Raw genomic sequence first — 22,913 nt, forward strand, 5'->3', positions numbered from 1 at the left:
ACAGAAATTCATCAGGAATCAAAAAACACCTAAAAAAGAAAAGTCCAGAACAAAGTGACTTATCCTGTGAATTATAATAGACATTATATGAAGAATAACACCAGTATTTCTAGACAAAGAGGGATTACTTACTAATTCTATGAGATTAAAATTATTCTGACACCAAAGCAAAGATGGCACAAAAAACAAGATCAACATCTCATATGAAATATATGCAAAGATTCTTAACAAATATCATTAAGACAAACTGTTCAGCATACATAAAGGATTATATACCATGAACCATTGTGATTTATTCCAGGAATATAAGGGTATCTCACCAAAAGAAAAACCATATAATATCACACTTAACAGAAAAAAAGAAGAAAAAATGGATCATCATTCCAGATGATCAATAAAATACATTTGACAAAGTTCAATACCCTTAGTTTATAAACACATTTTTAAACCTGCATTTGGAAGTTAACTTCACCCAAATAGTAAAGGACACTTATGTAAACCCTATAAGAAGAATACTCAGTGGTGAAAGAACAAAAGTTTTCCTCCATGATCAGAAACAAGAAAAGGATGCTCATTTTCACCTTTGCCACACAACACTGTATTTAATGTTCTAGTCATAGCAAATATACAAGAAAAATAACAAGTCAATTTGTAAATAAAACAGTAAGACTACCTTTGGTGCCACACAACATGATCCACAATGATCAATCCCAGAGATAATAATTGAATTTTTAAAAGTTGATGAGTACATGATTGACACTTAAGTATCTGTTCTATTTTACAACAGTGCCTACAGAATGAAATACCTAGAAATGACCTTAACCTAGGTAAAAGATTTTTATACTTAAAAATAAAAAAAAACACTGCTAACATAAAACAAGACAAAAATACATGTAAAGATATTCTCTACATAGGGACTGGAATGCCAGTATTTCCAAGATGACATTATTATTCAAAGCAATATAGAGTTTCAATCTAATCACTCTCAGACTCCCCAGGGGCTTTCATGCAGAAAAGGAAAAGCCAGTTCTTGATTTCATACAGCATGAGCCGAGAAGAGTAAAGCAATATTTAAAAAGAACAAATACAAAGTTGGAACAGTCATACTTCCAGATTTTAAATCTTATTACAAAATTGCAGTAATCAAAATACTGGGGTGCTGGCATAATAATATATAGACATGCATATAGACAAAGGGATTAAAATCACAAACCCAGAAATACACATTTTATCTATGACCAAGGTCAATCAACAAGAAAAACAAAAATATTCAAAGGGGAGAAAAACAATCTCTTCAACAAATGGATCTAGTTAAAATGGATGTCCACATTAAAAATCAAATAAACAAACAAATATAATTATGTTGAATTGTATTTTGCTATCATGTATAACTATTGGATTTTGCTATCATGTATAACTAAAAAGAACCAATGAAAAAAGAGCAAGCTTCCTGCTTTGTACCATATACAAAAAGCAAATTAAAAATGGATCAATGACCCCCCTAAAATTAATCTAAACACTCTTCTCAAACATATAGAGGTAAATCTTTATGACCTCATGCTTAACAATATATTCTTAAACACAACACCAGCATCAGCAACCAAAAGAATAATAGGTGTATATTAAGGATTTTTGTGAATTTAAAGACAATAACCCAAAATTGAAAAAAAAAACAACCTGTATTATCAAAGAAAAAAATATTGGAAAATCATACATCTGGCAGGAGATTAGGATCCAGAATACAAAAAGAATTTCTACAACTCAATAAAAATAAAAACAAACAACTGTTTAAAGTGAGCAATGTACTGGAAGAGATATTTCTTCACAGAAAATACACAGTTACCCCACAAGCACGGGAGGAGATGCTTAAGGATACTGTCATCAGGGAACTGCATGTACAAATTAAATGAGATGCCATTCCTCACCCCTTGAACTTCTATGAAAAAAATAAATAGAAAACAATTGTTGGTGAGAACTGGAAGAAATTTAAACAGATGTATATTGAAGGTGGAAATGCAAGATGACTCAACTACTGTGGACAACAGTTCTTCAGAAAGTTGAATATGGAATAATCCAGCAATTCCATTCCTCTGTGTATACCCCAAATATCAAAAGCAAGAACCATCCCCACAAAATACATGTACATACATGTTTATATAAATGTGGAAACAGTCCAAATTTCCATCTGTGGATGAATGGATATACCTATTGTAGAGCATGCATATAAGGGAATACTATGCAGTTAACAAAAGATGAAGAACTGAAAAATGTGACTACACAGAGGAACCTCTAAAACATTATGCTAGTTAAAAGACACTAAACACAAAAATGTCACATATTACTTGACTTCATTTATATGAAATGCTCAGATTAAGTAAATCTGTTTTTTTGGGGGGTGGAGGAGGGTACCAGGGATCAAACTCAGGGCTACTCAACCACTGAGCCACATCCACAGCCCTATTTTGTATTTTATTAGAGATAGGGTCTTACTGAGTTACTTAGTGCCTCACATTTGCTTAGACTGGCTTTGAACTCTGGATCCTCTTGTCTCTGCCTCCCTGGACACTGAGATTACAGGCCTGTGCCACCATGCCCAGTCATATTACATGAATCTTTAAATACAAAGTATAGATTTGTGATAACCTGGGACTGAGGGAAGGGGTATATAGGATATAAATACCAAATGGATACAGGGTTTTCCTTTAAGGTGCTGAGAATATTCTGGAATTAGAGGGAATGGCTGCAAATTTTGTGATTGTATAAGATGCCACCAAAATGTTTATTTTGAAAGAGGTGATTTCATTATATATGGATTTGTCCCAAATTTAAAACTAATTATCAGCATCATGTATATGCATCAGGGAAGAAAGATAGCAAATGCGGTAGGGAATCATAATATAATTCAAGTAACCAGAACTCTGTTATTTAGTTACGCTAAAGCCCCAGGAAAGACAGCTAAGCTGTGAGTATTAGGCCACAGGTTGTGTATGCCCCATGCAAAGGCCAGACTATGATCCACAAGTGTAAAGTGTAGCCTCACAGGTACATATGAAAGATAGCTTCACTGAATCCCATTTCTCTAGAGAATTAAGTCAATTGGACTTTATACTCAATTGAACAATGTATTTAAAAACTAGTGTGGACAAATATGCGGCAACAATATAAAATATTGAAATTACTCCAGCTAAAATTTAATTTTTTAGAATAAAAACAAAATGTTAGACATTACTTATGTTAAAATAGCATTAATAAGATATAGATAGAAAGATAAATAGATATATATACATCCATACATCAGATCTATCTATATATGAAAATGTCTGATATATTTTCTTACAGTTAATAAGTAATCTTTGTGATATAACATCAATTATAGTTCAAAACAAAAAAAAAATCAAGATAAACTAGGGCATCCAATGCATTTAGACAAATAATGGCATATTAAAATATCCCCTTTCATAAAAACAAGTGGTTAACATATATTACAATATTTTCTCCCAGGAGGAGGGGATAGTTGGATGTGATCTTTTTTTTTTTTTTTTTTTTCATGAAAACCTTTCTTCTCAGGTAGTAGACTAGCTTCTTGAAACCCACATTTTAAAGACCACATATCACTTTTCCGAATTAGGTAATTTTATTAGGAGGTGGGAAATAAAAAATAGGAGAAAATAAAGTTGTATAGCAACATATAAATAATTTTTGTATGATGTAGTTTAGCAAGGAAAATGTGTACTTATATTTTATCGTGGGTATTTGATGTTCCAGAAAAAAATATGAGGAGTTGAAATAAAAATTCATAGAGAATTTACATTTATGGTTACCAATTTCTCTCATCTGTCACTTCCTCTACCTACTGCTGAATTCCTTTCCCACTATAGGAAGAGCAAAGGAGGAAATATACAGAATTACTTTGCTCATTTAAAAAAAAAATTAAGGGCCAGAAATAAGGTCAATTTTTTGTGTGTGAATTTAAAAATATATTTTGTCCAAATCTTCCTTGGGGTACAAGAATATATCTTAAACTATATTAAAATGTTAACACAGGGATAGAGCCAAGAGGGTATGAGATATTTTTCCTACTTTTCTACCTTCTCTGTATATGACATTAGTCAATGAAGATTACCTTGTAAGATTCAAGCAATATTGTAGAACATGAAAAAATTAATGTCTCTATTTCATGTCAATGATGTGAGGATAAATAAAAGAGTGGTTCAATATCTGGCTTGTTGAAAGCAGTAATAATGTTACTGATTAAAACATATTCTCTTCTGACTCTTGTAAAACTAAATGCATTATAACAAACTAAAATTGTTTTTTATCTGGAAAATATAAGAAAATGAGAGTAAGCAAATCTGCTATGCCTTAAAAATAGAAATGCAACTATAGAGCAAAGACAAAAAATGTAACTATCCATAATCCATTAGTGCCAGAGAAAATTATTTTTCACTCAGCATCAGAGATAAGTCTATTTAAAAAGCAACAACAATGCACGTTATCTGGGGGGAAACTGTTAGGATCTGTGATTGTTTTCTCTTTAGAAGGCTGATTATGCCTGGATAATGCTACATTCAAATGAGTTCATCTGTGCTGTTCTTGGAAAAACAAGCAGAGACACATTAGATTATGCCAATCAATATAACATAATCTCTTTTTTAATTCAACAAAATAAAATAAACAATTTGCATCTTGGTTGATGTTGATGTTTACAAGTGAATAATGCAAATCTCAAAATCTGTAACACATTTTTTCCCCTCATAAAATCATAATGGGATAGTTTAATAGTTGCTTTGACATTTTAAGACACAGGTCAGATGCCTAAATTGCACCTTTTAAATTATAGCTGCTGAGAAATTGTTAGCAACATAATATAACAGGACATTTTAACTAACTATAACTAGAAGCTATTATTTTAGTGGAGCACAATAGTAACTAGTATAAGTTCACTTTGAATTTTTGTATAATAACAACAAGTCAGCTGTCACTAATCCAATAAAGTCATTAATCTTATCAAGTCCTTTCTAGAAAATAAACTCTTTCACTCCTTTTATAAATAGGATACATGAGTCTTTCTAAAGACTCATTCAAAGGGTCAAATCATTGCTTTTCCATATGATGTCTCAGGCAATAAGAGAGACAATTCTTTACCTCAATGTCATATTCCTGGAGACAAGGCCAGAATATGAGCCCAAGTCAATTTGATGCCAAGGTCAACTTACTCAACTCTTGCTGCTATACTTCTTCACAGGTTAGCTGTCCAAGTCATCCATATCCACTGGCCTCAGTGTTATCTAGGAAATTGCTCTACTTTGTTAAGCCTGTTTTTATGAGGGTTACATGAAATGATTGTGCAGTCCTTAGGGGGAAAAACAACAACAACTGGTATTTCTTAAAAAAAAAAAAAGGTTGATTTCTTAAATGTTGACTTCTTGTTTTTGTTTTGTTTTGTGGATTTCTTTGGATAGGGCCTCCTTTATTTATTTCTCTGGTTCCTTTTACATCTTAGGTCTATATCTGATTTAAAGGAAATAACTCAGCATAACATCAAGAATCTAATCTTTGCTCTGATATCAGAGACTTAACTAAGCATTAATATCACTTGCAGCAGTCTTGACCTGCAAACATGATTCCCTGACATGGCATAAGGACCCAATTAAAAAATTCCTAAAATTGGAGAATCTCTTGGAAGTAAAAAATGAAGACATCTATAGAGTGGGACTGTGTGTTCCCTACGAAAGTCTTGTCTAATGGAGATAAAGCAGGGCTCTGACAGCTCTTACATAAATGCATGGCTTCTATTACATTCTGATAGGCTTGTATAGAACAATCTCAGATGCTCATCTAGGCAGGATACCAAAGGAATGGAAAATTTCCCAAAGAAGGAAGAGCTAGAGCTAACAATGGAGACAACATTAAGTACTCTACAATTTTAACCTTATCCAAGATAGTAAATCAACATGATGACTCTGTCTTGGCCTTGAAAGATTAGACATAAAGTCAAAGACAATAGGCTACTACTGCTGTGGAACTTTGGTGCATAAACAGCTTACAGGGTGTTATTTTAACAGGACAGACAAATTAAACATCTTAATGAATACTCTTCACAAAACATATTCTAACTCATAAAATATGCAATTTCATTTTCCCGTCAGATCAAAATAGGAAACTGCATTCTGCATAAACATTTTTCAGATGGTCAGTTTCCTTCTACATACTAAGCATAAAATAAAGATGCAAAGTAAGTGCACAGTAACATTAGACATGTTTCCACAACTTTAAGTATGACTGTCTTCTCATATATGTGTAGAAGATAATTACCGATCATGTAATCATCATATTCTGAAAATAAGGGTACATATATTTTTTTCATTAAGTTAAATTAAATTAAACTCAATACTAGCTAAGAATACGTAGGTTTGATTAACATATCTAAATGTCTGCCTTTAATTAAAAATGGAGTAAATAGTTGATTTTTTCAGAAATTGTTATTTATTAAAGGAAATAATTGAATGGTTAACCCACTCTTCAAAAATAATCAAGACCTCTCTTCATAAAGCCCAGAAGATTCTAACAATTTTTGAAATTAAGGCACCTGTGTCAAATTGCTTCTGTAATAAAATTTGTAATCAAACCAAAATTACAATGAACATGTGTCTCTCTGGTTATAGGCTTGCATTCCTCAGCACTTACCTACAAACTGTGATGCTATTTTGAGCAAAACAGTTTCTAAATTATTCTCAGACTCCATAATCTTTTGTATGTTTTCATCTTTCAAAAAAAAAAAAAAAACATGACATATATTTTGAAGGTGGAAAAGACTTACCAAAAAAGAATACTGGGTTTAATTTGTTGTTATTTGTTGGTAAGCAAATTACTATGATCATTGTTATCCCTATCATATTAGATCACGGGCATGAAAGCTTTAAGAAAATTCAAGAGATCACTGCATTGTCTAGCAAACCAGATATCCTTTACTTCAATGAAATACAGAAACTATTGTTTGAAGCTGGAATAATCTTCTAACATCATGGGTTAAAATTTTGGTCTCTAGTTTGCTACTATCAAGGGGTGGTAAAAACTTCAAAAGGTGGGGCCTAGTGGGAGAATTTATGTCAGTGGGCACATGTCAATGGAGGGATTGGAAAACCTTGGTTTCTTCCTCTTTCACATCCCGACTGTATATACCATGCAGTCCCATTATGATGTGCTGCCCTGTCACCAGAGGCCAAAAAGAAATGGGTCTGCCAATCCTGGGCAGGAGCTCCAAAACTGTGAGCAAAAGTAAATTTTGTAAGTTGATTATCTCAGGTATATGTTAACAAAAAGAAAAATAGACCAACATGTTTGATAGCAAAGAAGATAATATGTGATTTGATCAAGATTATGTAGCTACACAAGTCATATGAATTTCTGATTTGCACACTTATTGGAAAAGTTGGTCTAGAGTCAGTTCTAGAACACAAAGGTATAGTTTGCTGAATAATATTGTATCAGGAGTTTCCCCTCCTGACATATTTCTCTTCCTGGTTGAAAACCTCCATATGCTTGATGGTTTTAACAAGATAGCTGGACTTCGGTGTCATACTAGTATAACAGATTAAAAGGGAAGAGTGCAATTATCTTTTTAGCCTGGGTTTTCCCTTGTGGGTCTATTCTAGTATAGTTGAAGGACCACAAGTCTGAGAAGAAAGGATGGCTAGATACAATTAAAGAACCAGAATCTAACCACAGGCATGCAGGACTCCATACAAGTTTTTCTATTTCAAAAGTGTAATTAGCAGCCTCAATGCACATTTTCATACTCAAAAACAAAAGATCAATAGGTTTTACAGAAAATCTTCCATTATGTGCAATTATAATGCACCCAATAAAAATATGGAAAAATATTAAAAATTAAACTCAGGTTTTTTGTTTTCTGGGCAATGAGGGTAAAAAGACTAGATAACTCTAAGTATGCTTCCAGGCTTATGGCTCAAATCTTAGGCACCAACCTGTAGATATTCTGGTTATACATATTACTTGTGCCCACACAGAGGCCATGTAACTTGGCTGGCATCATGCTAGATCTCAGGTCAATGAGTTCCTAACCTGTGTCATCTACCCATTTTCATCTATTTATGTAATCATCCAAGTCCCTGGGGGCAATGAGTTTTACAAACAGATGGTGGAGAACACAGGTGTCTGCTTCCTATAGCTATAGTTTTCCCACTCCAGTTAATGTTTTTTTTTTTTATTTAATAATATCCCTGCCCAAAATAGCAGTGAAATCAAATGACATTTGGATATGCGAAATGCTCTAGGTAAACTATAAATCTCAGTAATAATTTCCACTTTTATTTGGATGACTAATGTAATATAAAATGAAGTCTTTGGATTTGGGGTACATGGGTTTTCTAGATTTGTATACTTTGTGACTGCAGAAGAAGAGGATTGGAGAGGAAAGCTATGAAAAAGTAGTAGTGCAGGCAAAAACCACAGGACTTAAAATGTGGGAAGATCTCCACATTTATCTATTAGATGAATGAATGGATAAACAAATGAAAAAACAATCAGACCACTATAAGATTAATTCCAGATTAAGCATTTAGTCATTCTTTTTTGTTATAACTTAAAATTCAATTTGAAGAAGATCTATCTTCTTGAGAGAATTTATATTTTTTTTCTGGAAAATACCCTTCATGTAGCACAATGTTTGACATAGTTTTGAGTGGTCAGTAAGTAATGAAAATAGGGATAATCAGAGGAATAGTAACAGTGGTGCTAGGTATTATAATAAATAGTTGACCAATATTATCTTATTTAACGCTCATAATAATAAAGTTGGCACTATATAACATGCCAATAATACAGATGAATAAATGAGAAGCAAAGTTAAATATTTCTGATGTAAGCCAATTGCCAAAACACCAAAGGTCAAATGTTTTCTCTGATAAGCGGATACTGATCCATAATGGGCTGGGGCCAAGGGAAAAATGGAGGAACTTTGGATGGAGCAGAAGGGAGGGAAGGGAGAGAGGGGAGGAGAGGATAGTGTGTGTTGGGCGGAGATGACAGAATGAGATGGACATTATTAATTATTATCCCTGTGTATAGGTATGATCACATGAATGGTGAAGGTCTACATCATGCACAACCAAAGAAATGAAAAAGTTGTGCTCCATTCGTGTAAACAAATAAAATAAAAAGTTAAACAATTTGCCATGTTTTAAAAAAAAAGCTTGTTAATTACAGAGCTGGAACTCTATCTAGAATTTATCTTCCTCTAAGCCCTTTCTTTAATACATGAACAAGTGCATGGAAAAATGCATATAATCATACTGTGGTTTTATACTTGTGGAAAATGGAAAAGGCTGGGTAGATCAAGTTTAATTTAATAAGTAGCCATGTCTATGGTATACTTGTTATTCCAAATTTTCAGGGACCCCCAGTGTCTCACTCAACAAAACAAAAGAAAATATGAGGTTGATATACTGGGATATGGATACTAGAATAAGGTCTGAAGATAGGAGTTCAAGAGAAATACTCAGGAATGATGGCACCAATACCTTCCATCTGCTTAATAGCCACCAACACAAGGCAGCAAAACCAAGCCATTCATTTTGTGTAATTATGCTAAAATTCCTATGTTTAAGTGAAACACCATCTGAACATAAGCTCATCTTCCTTTAGCAAAGATTCCTGGCATTCTGCAGCAACTTGGAGCCACTGCATTGCTGAATTACATTGTACCACAGATGTACAAATGAGGCAGTTAAGAGAAGGTTCCTGAAGAGAATGCTGGATAAGCCAGCTCTTACCAGGAAATTTTCTTCTTTTTTCAATTACCTTTCTCTCCTCATTCCTCCCTCTGGGCTCCCATAAGTCCTTTCTCAGTCTCCTCATATGTTAAATAAAAATGACAAGCTACATTTTTGGCAGTTTATATATTTCAAAGCCAATATTTTTACAAAGATGGAATATTTCACCAAGCACCACATTGGAACAATCAATAACTGCCATTTGTATAATTAGTCACTGTAATTACTTGACTAAATGACTCTGAAAAAGAGCTGTTGTTAATCACATTTTGTACTTCGGAAAATACGCACAGTGTGTTTAAGGAGCTTATATAATAACAAAGCCAGGAACTGAGGTGTAAATAAACAGCATTCAACAACAAGCTACAACTTTAAACTATCAGTTAATTTTTGGAGTAGATCAATCTTATTGTGGAAATGACTGTTTTTCATAATACTGAACCATATGTGGACATTGAATCTTTGAAGAAGGCAATTGGGTAGGTCATAGCAATCTGCCAGATTTATCTGTTTCTGGAAGACAGTTCAGGGAATTTCTCTCTGCCTTCCTTGTTAACACCTATTAAATAGTAGTAAAACTCTTGTGATTTGAAATAGTACCCATGGAAGAATTAAGTTGATTCGTAACTTCTATATTCATGTTAAACTCTTTAATCTGAAGAACACAGTCCAAAGATCATTGCAAGGGCAATTTAGAGAAATTCTTTAGTAGGAATAAAACACAGAATTTAAAATCTTCAGGAAAAAAAGAAAAAGAAAAATAAGACAGAGGAAGAGATACAGAGATACCTGCATTTAGAGAAGTCAGTTGTTATTTTTTAAAAATTTGATATTCTATTTGTCAAATCCTCTCTTTCCATTTCTAAAAAAATGGGTTATTATCCACAGACAGACATTTCTAGACTCCACTCCCTCATCTTCAACCCACACTAAAAGTCAAATGTCTCATACGTTTAGAAAACTGACAAACATAATAATTCTCTAAGTAGCAACAGAGACTAAAGACCTCCTTGGCATTCTCAATTTATATATTTTACATTTTCAGTTTCCAAAAAAATCTGCATGATATTTGAACTTCAAAATTACTGTGCCATTTGCAAAATGTCTGATTATGCTTTTTTAAAAAAATCCATCCAATGCTAATGTGTCCTCAGATACCACATATTGCTACCCTTTTAAGGCATTTGAATGTGAAATTATCATCCACAATACCATCATAAGAGAGGAATAAAGACAGATTACCTGGGGTTAAGAGGATGACTGACATAGTGATGAGTGAGCATACAACTAAAATCACCAGCAGGGCAATAGCAATTCCCTTCCAGTTTCTCTGTGGAGGGCTGTTACTTCCCAGTTCCTACCGAGATAGAAAAAAAAAGAAATTTCATAATTATACATGCTCCAAGAGAAATATATTCATAAAGGAATGATTCAGTGCATGGCACAATCACAGTTTGAGTGCTGATTAGAATCCATTTCCTCTTTGGTAACTCATTTAATTATTCAAAGGTGCATATATTATAAATGGCTATCTTTTGGGGGGGCAATCGGATTTCTCTGAAGATAACCCATCAGAACTTAATGCCTACTGTCGAAAATATATCTGGTGTTTGAATGAATTGACTGTAAACACCAGGATGATAGCCAAAATATTCTGCAAAATAATTATGGAAATAAAGTGAGTCAATTTACATTTATCCATGCTACAATGAAACCCACAATAGATTTAAATACAACTGTTTTTGAAGCACAGTCAACTACTTTTCTAAGTGGATAGGGGAAAAGATTAGAAATGGGGAAATCACCCCAAATGCTCCTCACAGCACAACAGTGCTCATTGATCAACACAGCAGGTTCTTTTTAAACATCCCCACCATTCATAAAAACCAACAAGACATAGTAACTAGATTAAATAAGTGCTTCTCTATCAATATTGATGCTGTTGTCTCAGTGGGCAATACACATGATATTGGCAAGGAGGTAAGATGGATGGGGAAAGATAAACTTGAATACCTCTCACAATGTATGCAATAAGGATTTTCATTTTTCAATGGATCTCTGCTCTATTCTGTTGAAAGGAAATATATAACCACAGTTCACCAAAGCAAAGCACCGGACAACATTGATTTAATATGAAGGTCAGGTTTTTTTTCAATATTGTTTAAAAACAATGAGTATTTCATATCTTTCTTCCTACTCCATTCCCCAAACTCTACATCCTTTCCAGGCAAAATTTTCTTTAATTAGAAGTAGCTACTTCATTCTGGGAAAAACATGAAGGTGTTTAGTTCACTATGTGTGCAATAATCATACAAGAAGCCACAGAACAGCTTTGATTTAAACTAAGATTAACAGGATAGAAACATTTTAATAGTTTGTAAATGTCTTCCTGTGACTCACAGATTAAAATATTGTTGCCAATTTTCACCTAGTGATTTTGGCATTGAATTCTGTCATAAAGATATGAAATTGAAATAATTCAATAAAACAAGAAGAATCTGAGCAGAGGAGTTTTTGTTTGGGGTCCCCCTTCTCTCATCAACCACAGTTTGTCTTTCATTCTGATGAACTAAATCTAGTAAAGGTCAATTGCATTGTTATTTTTTTTTTAATGACTCACTCTACACCTAATTTCAAATAGTGTTTATTTTCTAACACCTCTATTCCTCTTGTACTTTGTTTATAATTTTCATTCATATTTTCCATACAAATAAAGAAAGTGGCTTTCCCAAATTCTTAGGTTTAGAGTAGCAACTTCATGTCAAGCCACAGTTGTCTTATGATCATATACCCTTATCTGGAATGAGGAATTCTTGCAGAAACTTTTGAGTTCCTTCATCAGAAGATGTGTGCTTGATTCTCCTTGATTCCCCACAGTAACACCCTATATCAAGGATCCTTGTAAGCCAGAATAAAAGTAGGAGGGTTGCTGTTGTGAATCAAAGTCACCAATGGCTCTGAAAATGGTGAAACACTGATTAAGATCTAAGAGAGTAAAAGAGGGGCAGGGACCAACATCATGTGGGCATCTGAGCCAAGAACAATAAACACTTTCTTAGTAACTCTAAACAGGTTCTATTGTTTCACAGTTCAAGGAAAAATAATAGGAATTTAGCAATTATAACAGACTTTTCATTCCAGTAAAAGAATCAAGAAGAAAAAAATCACAGATTCTAATCTACGATTCTGATCTTTATGCACTGCCACTGTAACTACTGATAGACCTGCAGAGAAATGACTTCTGACTGTGTATTCCAATGTTTGAATATGATAATACCATGTAATGTCTGAAATGTTGTCTAACACAGGGATTTAGATATCTTACTGTATGCCTGGCATTTTACTAAGTATTTCATATTCACAATATCACATAATCCTCAAAATAATCCTATGAGATTATTATTATTTTGACAGACTTGCAAATGAGAAAAAAATGGGATTTAGAAACATTAATTACTATCTGCTTATAGTTAACAAATGGGAGAGATAGGGGTCCTGTCCATAAAGTCTGGCTACAAAGAGACTATAATCTTAACTAATATAATATTCTTTGTCTAAAGATAAATATTTCTCAAATAAGTGAATTAATAAATCAATAAATCAATGAATTATTTGGAACCATATAGTGGCACAATACCTTAGAAAATTTACAGTGATACTCTAAATTTGGTAATTATTTCAAATAAATTAATATTTTCACAGTCATAGCCACCTATGGAAGTATATCATTTTAAAAATAAGAAGATGTGTTTGAATGAGAAGAATTTTTCTGTTCATAAGGTGATTTGCATAAAAATGAATGGCTTCTCTAAAATGACTCATAAATGCCTACGGCATGTAGAAGTCCCTGTTTAATGATTGCTGACTTGCTGATCTCTCAGAATGATTCTGTCATTTCCATCCTCTTACATTGTATACTACAATAATATTTCAAAAGCACGCTTTCATTATGTGATTTTATTCTCTAAAGTCCTTTTACATTTCACCCCATGTAAATGATCAAACACAAACGTGTGAGTCTAGACAAGTAATTGTCTTTATCTAAACTTCAGCATTGTCTCCTTTGGAGAAAGAACTTGTAACCCCATACTATCTGATTACCATTCCCTAGATTTGCTTCAGGAGTTTCAAATGACATTCATATCACCATTCCATTTCTAATTTGGTTTCATCCAATCCCTTTTGTTATAGTCTACATCTTGAATGTCCCCCAAAGGCCCATATGTTAAAGGCTTGATTGACTGCCTATGTGGTACTATTGGAAGGTGGTAGGACCTTTAAGAGGTGGAGCCTAGTGGAAGGAAGTTAGGTCACTGGCGGCATGCCCAGCCCCTTCTTGGCAATCTATTTCCTCTGCCACATGATCCCCACCATGATGTACTTAGCCACAGGCCCAAAGACATTAGTACCAAGTGGTTTTAAACTGAAGGCTCTGAAACCATGAACCAAAATAAACCTGTCCATCTTATATGTTGTTCACTTAGATATTTTCTCACAGTGACAAAAACCGATACATTTTTCATATACATCTAATTATTGACCTTGTCAATCATTCCACATTCTGCTCATGTGTCTCTTCCCCTGGGAGTCTTTCCCAATTATGTAAGCCAGACATGATTTTTCTTCCTGAAAGTCCATTGTAACAATAGACATGATCCCACTCTGCTATTTAATAGCTGTAAGATTGCAAAGATATTTCTAAGCCTCAGTTTGCTTTATTAAAAAAATCTGAGTAACTGGAATATTATTTTTAAATATTGTGAGGATTAAAGTCATATAAAGTCCATACCACAGTATGCAATAAGAAAGTTCACTACTTGTTAAGTTCTTTGTTCTCCTTCAATATACTCGGTGAGAGTTACTCTTTTTCATCATTCAAGGCTCCTCCCTAGTGCTCCTGTCTCAGGGAAGTCTTGTCTGACTAATTTTTCTAACATAAGAGGCCTTGTCTCCTTCTATATTTGCATTCAGCTTTATTTTATTCATTATATATTGTATAATATATTAAATATTCCATAATATTCATGTATATATATTTGGAGTATACCATACATATGTTTTATTTGACATTCATCTTAATAATATACAGTAATCTCTTTAAATGTTTATTTTATTTGCTTCGGGGGACCTCACAATTTTAGTAACCTAGTTCATTTTGTTCTTTTCTATGTTCCTATCACCTCACAGACTTATTTCTCAGATCATAAAATATCATTGACTGAATGACAATGAAATGAATGAATGATAGCAACATTATGCTAATGGTGGTGGTGTAGTAATTGCTATTAAAATCATGTACAATAATTCATCACATCCCTGTTTTAGTTATTAACTTCTTAAAATAAGAATTGCTTTTTAGACAACTTTGATTCCTGAGACCACTTAACGATCTCAGATTCTTAGAAGAGATACCTAGAAAAAAATTACCCAATTAATTATGTGGTAAAAACAAAGATAGGAAGGTATGTAGAAATTCAGGACCATTGGTTAAATACATAATGACAGCAAACTTTTTAATTGTGATTAATTGCTTAAGATTAAGTCAACTGCAATTATTTTTAGCATTATTCATCTGATGCTTGAATTCTGAAATTGTTTCCATTCTTCAAGCTCCCTCTTGAAAAGACAACCTCATTCAATGATAACCTCTATTTCTGGGGAAAGTAGTCATGATCAATTTGCTTTTTGATGATCTTCTATCACTCAACATCTGAAAGCAATCAATTGCACCTTGCAGGCCACAGAAAATGTATGATGCTGTGTGGCAGCCTAAGATGTGAAATATGTACAGAGTCCCACATCTAGATGTTATAGATGCAGAAGAGAGTCAGTGTTGTGTTATGATATCAGAGAGTTTGGGAGTTTTAAGAACAAATACTATAAATACCCATATGCAGTACTACTTTTGTAAATTAGTTCTCTAATTGGTGAAGGCATCAGTTGAGATATAACCCATGCACTGAATGATGATGTTTAGGTCAATAACAAATTACCTATAACATGGTAGATACAGCCTAGGTGTATAGGAATTTATATCATATAGGTTTATGTAAGTATAATTTATGATGCTTGCCCAGTAACAAAGTTGGAGAGGGACACAAATTTTAGTATGTATCCCTATAGCTGAGCAGCCCTATGACTATATTTCCCTTCAATTTCAGATTATGTTTAGTACTGTGATTGATGAAAACCACATTAATGTTACTGACCAAACCAAAATGGATCTATAACCTAGCTATTCATATTATATCTATTGCCAATCAAATTATTCAACACTCTTCAGAGAAGTTGAGTTTATAGGAAAAGCCTGACTACTATGAAGATAGTTTATAAAAATCCCATGGAATTTTTAATTTCTCCAGGTGGAAAGAGAATGGTACCAGAATTCATAATAAAAAGGAATAAAAACAACAACAAAATATGACGAGCAAGGTTTCTATGTCATTTCATTTAGCAAATAAGGAAAAAAAGCTTAACCATCAGATTTGTTTTCTCTAAAAATAAGGTAATATACAGAGCATCCAGATTTGCTTATTTTAATTTTAATCATAATCCATTTATACTTTCTTTTGGAAAACAATGATGCATTCATCTGCCATATCTGTCCCGGAAGAAATACAGTCCTTCTACATTGAAAAAAAAATCTCTAAGTGTTGATATTTAGAAAAAAAAATTTAAAAGAAAAAATCAGTGAGATGTTGAAATTATGTTTTTAAATTGATTGTGGGTGTGTTAATACAAATATATTTTCTTCAACCACATGTCTAAGAAGCACTGAAAAGTTTTTTTTAAAATATCTTCATTCAGGCTTTAAAAGATGTACTAGATCTTCAGTGAGTGTTAGCACTCATTGTAGGAATTCTTTAGCCTGTTTCTCAACATCATCACACCAGTTATCCAAAAACTTATTCTTCACTTGTTTTCCTCATTCCCGTACTTACTCTTTTGCTTCAATACCCTTCTGATCTACTTAATTCTTCACAAACACAGACTCAATCTTTTCTAGGACACATTTGATAAAATTCCTCATTTTTTAAAATGAAACAAAATATTCCTATCAATTCATTTCCTGTTTAATAGCTAAAAATTTTGAATTATTTTTCATTTATTTTTATTTTACTGAGTTTTCACATTTTCAACAATACAATTTTCAATTATTGATAGTTCATAAATAGTCCAAAGACATTCATACTTAATCTGAAAACAAAATAAAAATAATTTCAAATTTTCTAAATTGTCTCATGACATTACAGAAGTGCAGAATTTTCAAATTAAGACTTTATAAAAGATACCTAAGGGCTGGGGATGTGGCTCAAGTGGTAGCCTGCTAACCTGGAATGCGCGGGGCGCTGGGTTTGATCCTCAGCACCACATACAAATAAAGATGTTGTGTCCACCTAAAACTAAAAAATAAATATTAAAAATTTCTCTCTCTCTCTCTCTTAAAAAAAAGATACCTGGAATAAACACTAAATCTTTGAAATATGCTTTTATGGCATAATTAGAAAATGTTTATCCAGTTTGACTTTGAAAACCTTAAGTTAGTAATTTGACAGTTGGCCAGTTCCCTTTATGTGATTGTTGGTGACACGATCCTAGAGAATTACCATTAAATTAAAAACAAAGATGACAGCTATCATCAATACAGTATGTAGTATTAGTTTTACATTTCTCATGTCATGTCTTAGAGGTCTGGTTTAGGGGTAAGTAAGCATAAGTAAGCATCTATGATTCTGAATATAATTATGGTTTCAAAAAGCAACTAAAACTATTTTTAAAATACAAATAAGGAGGTCTGGTGTGAGAAAGGAAGCAAACTAGGAATCTCAGGCCCTCCTTCCTTCACAGACACATCAAATAAATAACCAACAACTAATTTACAGAGCCTCACGTGAGCTCTGGTAACTGGTAAGTATCTGCAGCAACCAAGTGAATGTCTACTTGAGAAAAAGCCAGTGGCTTGGGAGGCTGAGGCAGGAGGATCGGATCAAGAGTTCAAAGCCAACCTCAGCAACTTAGTGAGGCCCTAAGCATCTCAGTGAGATCCTGACTCTAAATAAAATACGAAAACTGGCAGGGGATGGCTCACTGGTTGTGCATCCCGGGGTTCAAGCCCCAGTACATCCCCCTCAAAAAAAAAAAAAAAAGTCACAATAGAGAAGGTAGAAAGTTTCATGGCATTTTTGTTTGTAAATGCTACACCCTGGCACAGTAAAAGCAACAGGAAATAATTTAGTGGTAGAGAACATGGTAAGCATGTGCCAGGCCCTGGGCTTGATCTCCAGCACTCAATAAATAAAAATATAAATCCATGCTAATAAAAAAAAAAATATATGGTATTTAGGAAAAGATGAGAAGCAAACTGTATTTTAAAGAAAAAAAGTTACATGACCAGAAACATAAATAGGCAGATTTATATTTTGGTTTCTACTTTCTCACCACACCTTTTCTGAAAGAAAGGGCAATTGAAATTGCATACAACATTTCAATAAGACATGGTACTAACTAAATAAGGGTGTCAGTTTTTTTCCACTACATTCTATTACCAATCTGCTTGCTGCGCAAACCTTTCGGGAGGGCTTTCTCTTGTTTCTCTGACACCACACTTTCTTGTTATATATCCTCTATTTTCAATCACTTCTCTAATATCTCTCACATGTGGAGTTTCTCAGACCTTAACCCTTAACCACCTCATTTCTCTTTGTGAATACCACATATAGTGATCTCAGTGATACTTTTTGTATCATTCAAATTTTCTATCAACTTTATATGTTGATGTTAATAAGAGGATGCATAGAAAAAAAAATCATAAAAAAGAAAATACTATCTTCTGTGTATATATAAATGTTAATATCAGTTGCTATTTATAGCATCTACCAATTCTTAACATGCCCCTCAGATTCGTACTATTCAGGTGCCTGCTCTTGTTCAGCTTTGCTGAGAGAATGCCATGCTATGAGGTAGCATCTAAAACTTGATCCAAGGATTTACATCTTTCAGATCTGGATTCTTGATAGCTTGTTTCTATCTACCCATTTAAATGGTTCCTTACCTTCATGTAGGCCATGAATACCCACCACATTCAGCATCATTTGAAAGCTGTTTGATATAAAAATGACTCAGTCTATCCCAGAGCTTCTGAATTTCCTGGGCCTGAGCAGACCCAACAATTTATTTTAATAAGCTTTCCAGGTGATTCTGCTGCATACTGAAGTTTGAAATGCATTCCCTGAGATCAGTGCTATTCAACTCTGGGGTCACCTGTGGGGTTGTACAGATGCAAATTATTTATCCCCAACCCAGACCTATTGAGTTTCTGGGGAGGAGCTGAGAAATCTTTGTTTTAACAAACTGCAGATGATTCCTGTGCACAAGAAAGTTTGAAAACCTTCAACATAGAGATTAAGTCCTCTACCATAGAGATTAGTTCTGGAACAGCTAAAATGATCCATTTCAGAATCACATGAATTTGGTGAACACATTATGGCTTAGAGGTTTGGGAGTCAGTATACCCAAAGTTCATTCTCCATTTATCTACTTACTAGCTCTGTTACATACACAATTAATTGACTTAATCTATGCAAGCATAATTATAAACCTAATTATTCATGCCTAAAATATATTATCAGGATTATTAATCTTCCTTTATACTTACTATATTTATAATCATCTTTAAGTCTGAACTGAGTTTCTCCTGGACAGAAACTAATTCATACCCATCCTTGCATCCCTAGCACTTGGTAAAGCACATATTATGTATTCTGAAAATATGTGGAGTAAACCACTGTGTTCAACTTTATGTTCTGAATAGAGAATAAGGATGTATCTCAGCAACATGTGGACTCAGAGATGAAGTAATTATCTTCACCTGAAATCTACAGAGAAACACATTCTAAGAGTGCAGTTCTTAAGCCATCTCAAATGCTATATCTTTGTGGTTCAAAGAACACTAAAGGAATGTCAGAGATCTACAAATTGGAAATATAACCCTAAAATTCTGGGGATGGTTAACCAGTATAAATTGCTAAGAAGCCAATTATCTTAAAATTTGATTTCAGGAGATGAACGGGCTGCACATATATTCTCTTCTATGCATGCCCTAACTAATATTTAACAAACTAGCCTCATTGTAAAAGGATGGCTTCAGTTTATTGTTCAAGGAGATGTCCAGATATTAAATGGATGGAAGGAAAGAAAAGAGAAAGAAAGGTGGGAAGACAGAAGGTAAGGACTCCAGATGAACTAATTGCCGCCAGTAAAGGCCAATCTATTGGGGAAGAGTAGAATTTCATTAGACAATAGAGGAACAAAAGAGAAAATAAAATGTTTTTAAAACACTCAACATTGTGGTGCAAGTTGTTAAATGTGAAAGGAATCTAGGGAAGAGAGATCAGCCCTGGTGTTAAATGTTAAATATGGGGAAGATTAATTCTATTCTGGCCCTTCCTCAGTTAGAAATCTAGATAAAAAGAAGGTTAGATATAAAAGATGGACAAATGTCACCCCAGGTCAAAGGGAGCCCCCACTCCCCACTATCTCTTCAAGATGTGTTTAATGTGTTTCTTTTTCTGGTGCTAAAGGTTGTAATTGCCCAGGAGTCAAATTAAGATTCCAAACAAAGGTTAAGCAAAATACAGCTGCTTGAAAAGAGCAAGTATCGCTGCAGCTTCAAGTGAAGTTCAAGGCCAGCATTATTAATTTGCCCTTCATAACACAACTGACCTTTAGTTGCTGCTGAGCATCTGGGGGAAAATTTGGCAATTTACCCGGTCTCCTTATCTTAACTAACTGCCTTCTTCTCAGTCATCACTGCTCCCAAGCCGAAAACCAGCTCAGTTAGGTTAAGCAGGTGCCCATTTTCAGGAAGTGTTGCCACAGGAAAGTTGGTGGCTAGGAAGAGTTATTTCAGCCAAAGAACTTGGGCTTTGTCCAGAGTTAAAACCCATATTGAAATAGAAACAGACAATTTACATAAATAAAAACATGATTTTCTCCATACATTTATTTGGTGAGCATCTATGAGGAACAATGAACTCTAAAAGAAATAAATATAAAAAACTTTGAAAATTAAGCATTTATTGTAAAAATTTCAATGCTGCCCTTTAAATAGGAGAGATAGAGATATAGTCTCTTATTATTTTAAGTTTAAGCATAGTATTTGTGTAGGAGAATATTTTCCTAATACCATTTTTATATATAGAAATTTAATATCATAAAGAGGTAGCTGCGGGTAAGATATCAATTTTATAACTTTTCCTTCACAAGAAAAAATAACGAGTACAAATTAACGAAATGGGGCAGAACAGGAACTAAATGTGCTTTTAATTATTTTTATTGCTTTTGCCATTAAAATGTTAATATGTAACCATACAGGTATTTAAAAAGGAAAGAAATAATAAATTACATTTCCTCTGTTACAATCAGGATTTCATGCTCCTTTTAATTATAAATTTTAAGAATATGTGTGTTAACCTTTCTACTATTCTGTTGGTTAATAGCCAATTTTAACACATATATACTATGCATAGCACATTATGCGATTAAGAAAAAAGAAGTTAACAGAGGTATGACCCTTTTATTTAAATCTGTAATAAGGTAGTATTCTGTATTCTGGTTATTTTTTCCAGAAAGTCCATGGACCAGGAATAATTAAATAAGCCCAAGGTAAGTTACACTTTATCTGTCTAAGCATGTACCACATCATTTGTGCTCTGCTTAAAGGAGGATTCCTCTGGCTGAAATTTTTGTATGGAGGAATAAGGCAATTACTGGCCTCAAAGACAGTCAATGTTGCTATTCATCTGCTGAAGAGAGCCTTCTTTTTCCTGAGCCTTTGTGAACAGAGTAGCCAGTATCTGCAGCAGTCCCTAGACTGTCCCCCTTAGCACATCAATTTTTAAATAGACCATTCCCCACACATTTCAAAAAGAGCTTTGCTCCAAAGATTCATTTTGCCTGAGATATTAGATTAATGGCTGTTTAAATCTAAGTTGGAGTATTCTTTTGTTCTGTATTTATTTTTTATCCTTCTGTACTTTCATTCCCAGGAGACGAAAACAAAATTCTCTCCACCTTGTGTGTACCTGAGGGAGTAAGGGACAGGGAGTGACAACCCATCTGCCAGGAAGAGATAACTAAATTCCTGTAAAATCATCACTGCTTGGCCACATGAGAAACATTGATTGATTCTGTGGTGATTCTCTTAGCATAACAAAAGTATTCTGAGAGGTTGCTGATGTTTAATAGTTGTCTCACCCCAATTGTGGGTTTCTTTCTCCATCATAAGATATATAGGTACAAAACTTCCATAGGGATAGTCACAATTAATAAGCTTACCCATGTGGACGTAATCATTTTTCATTTTGTTATGCTTTTCAAGAGATTTTTAAAAGCAAATTAAAAAAGAAAGTCATTTTGGAAATTCCCTTTCTCCAAAAGCAAAAACTAAGAGAGAAAGTCCTTCCAGATGTAAACTTACAAATGCTAATCTGCCTGCTAGAATATGAACTCCACACTAGCGGAATCTTTTTTACCTTGTTTCCTGTATCTGCAATGCTAAATGCCTGGTCTGTAGTAGAATTGTAACATTTATTTCACAAATAAATCATCTGTAAAACCAGAAGCATATTTCTGTCATAGATCAACCTACCAGTTCATGCATGTTCACCACACTGTGACTGTGTTTTGGGTCTGGGTTTAAAAATCACCTATCCAAAATCATTCAGTGATTTCCCCAAGCCTGGATGAGGTCTCCTCCTGAGTCTGCTCATAGAGGCTTGGCTCACTGCTCTGGTGGTACTTGCCAAATTGCATCTGATTGTTCAATGTCATGTGTTTCCTCTGCTAGCCTATAGCTTTGACCAAAAAATTTAATTGAATAGGTTGGGAATATGTGGCATAAAGCACGACTAATAATGAGATAGAAAGCTTCTTTTTCAATAAAAATTTCTTTCTTCTTTTTTTTAATGTTAGAGGATTGCTTTTGTTTGCCTTATTATCCCTTTAGTTTGGCTTTCAGGGAAAAACAAGAATGTGCAAAGCAGGAGGTGAATGTCTATAGTCTCAGTTTGACCCTTCTGCAAAAACAGAAGTTACAAATATTTATGTGGATTCTGAGTT

The 22,913-nt window shown here is 33.7% G+C and overlaps 1 protein-coding gene across 1 annotated transcript in view; it reads right to left on the bottom strand.

Moving 5' to 3' along the window:
* The window catches only part of Dpp10 (dipeptidyl peptidase like 10), a 623,123-nt gene that overhangs the window by 480,646 nt on the left and 119,564 nt on the right, over positions 1–22,913 (bottom strand). The window contains exon 2 of the mRNA XM_027954025.2: positions 11,037–11,151. Within this exon, the coding sequence (XP_027809826.2) occupies positions 11,037–11,151 (115 nt within the window). The remainder of the gene's footprint in view (positions 1–11,036; positions 11,152–22,913) is intronic.

The sequence above is a fragment of the Marmota flaviventris genome, chromosome 11 (genome assembly GCF_047511675.1).
Source record: "Marmota flaviventris isolate mMarFla1 chromosome 11, mMarFla1.hap1, whole genome shotgun sequence".
NCBI classification, from domain to species: Eukaryota; Metazoa; Chordata; class Mammalia; order Rodentia; family Sciuridae; genus Marmota; species Marmota flaviventris.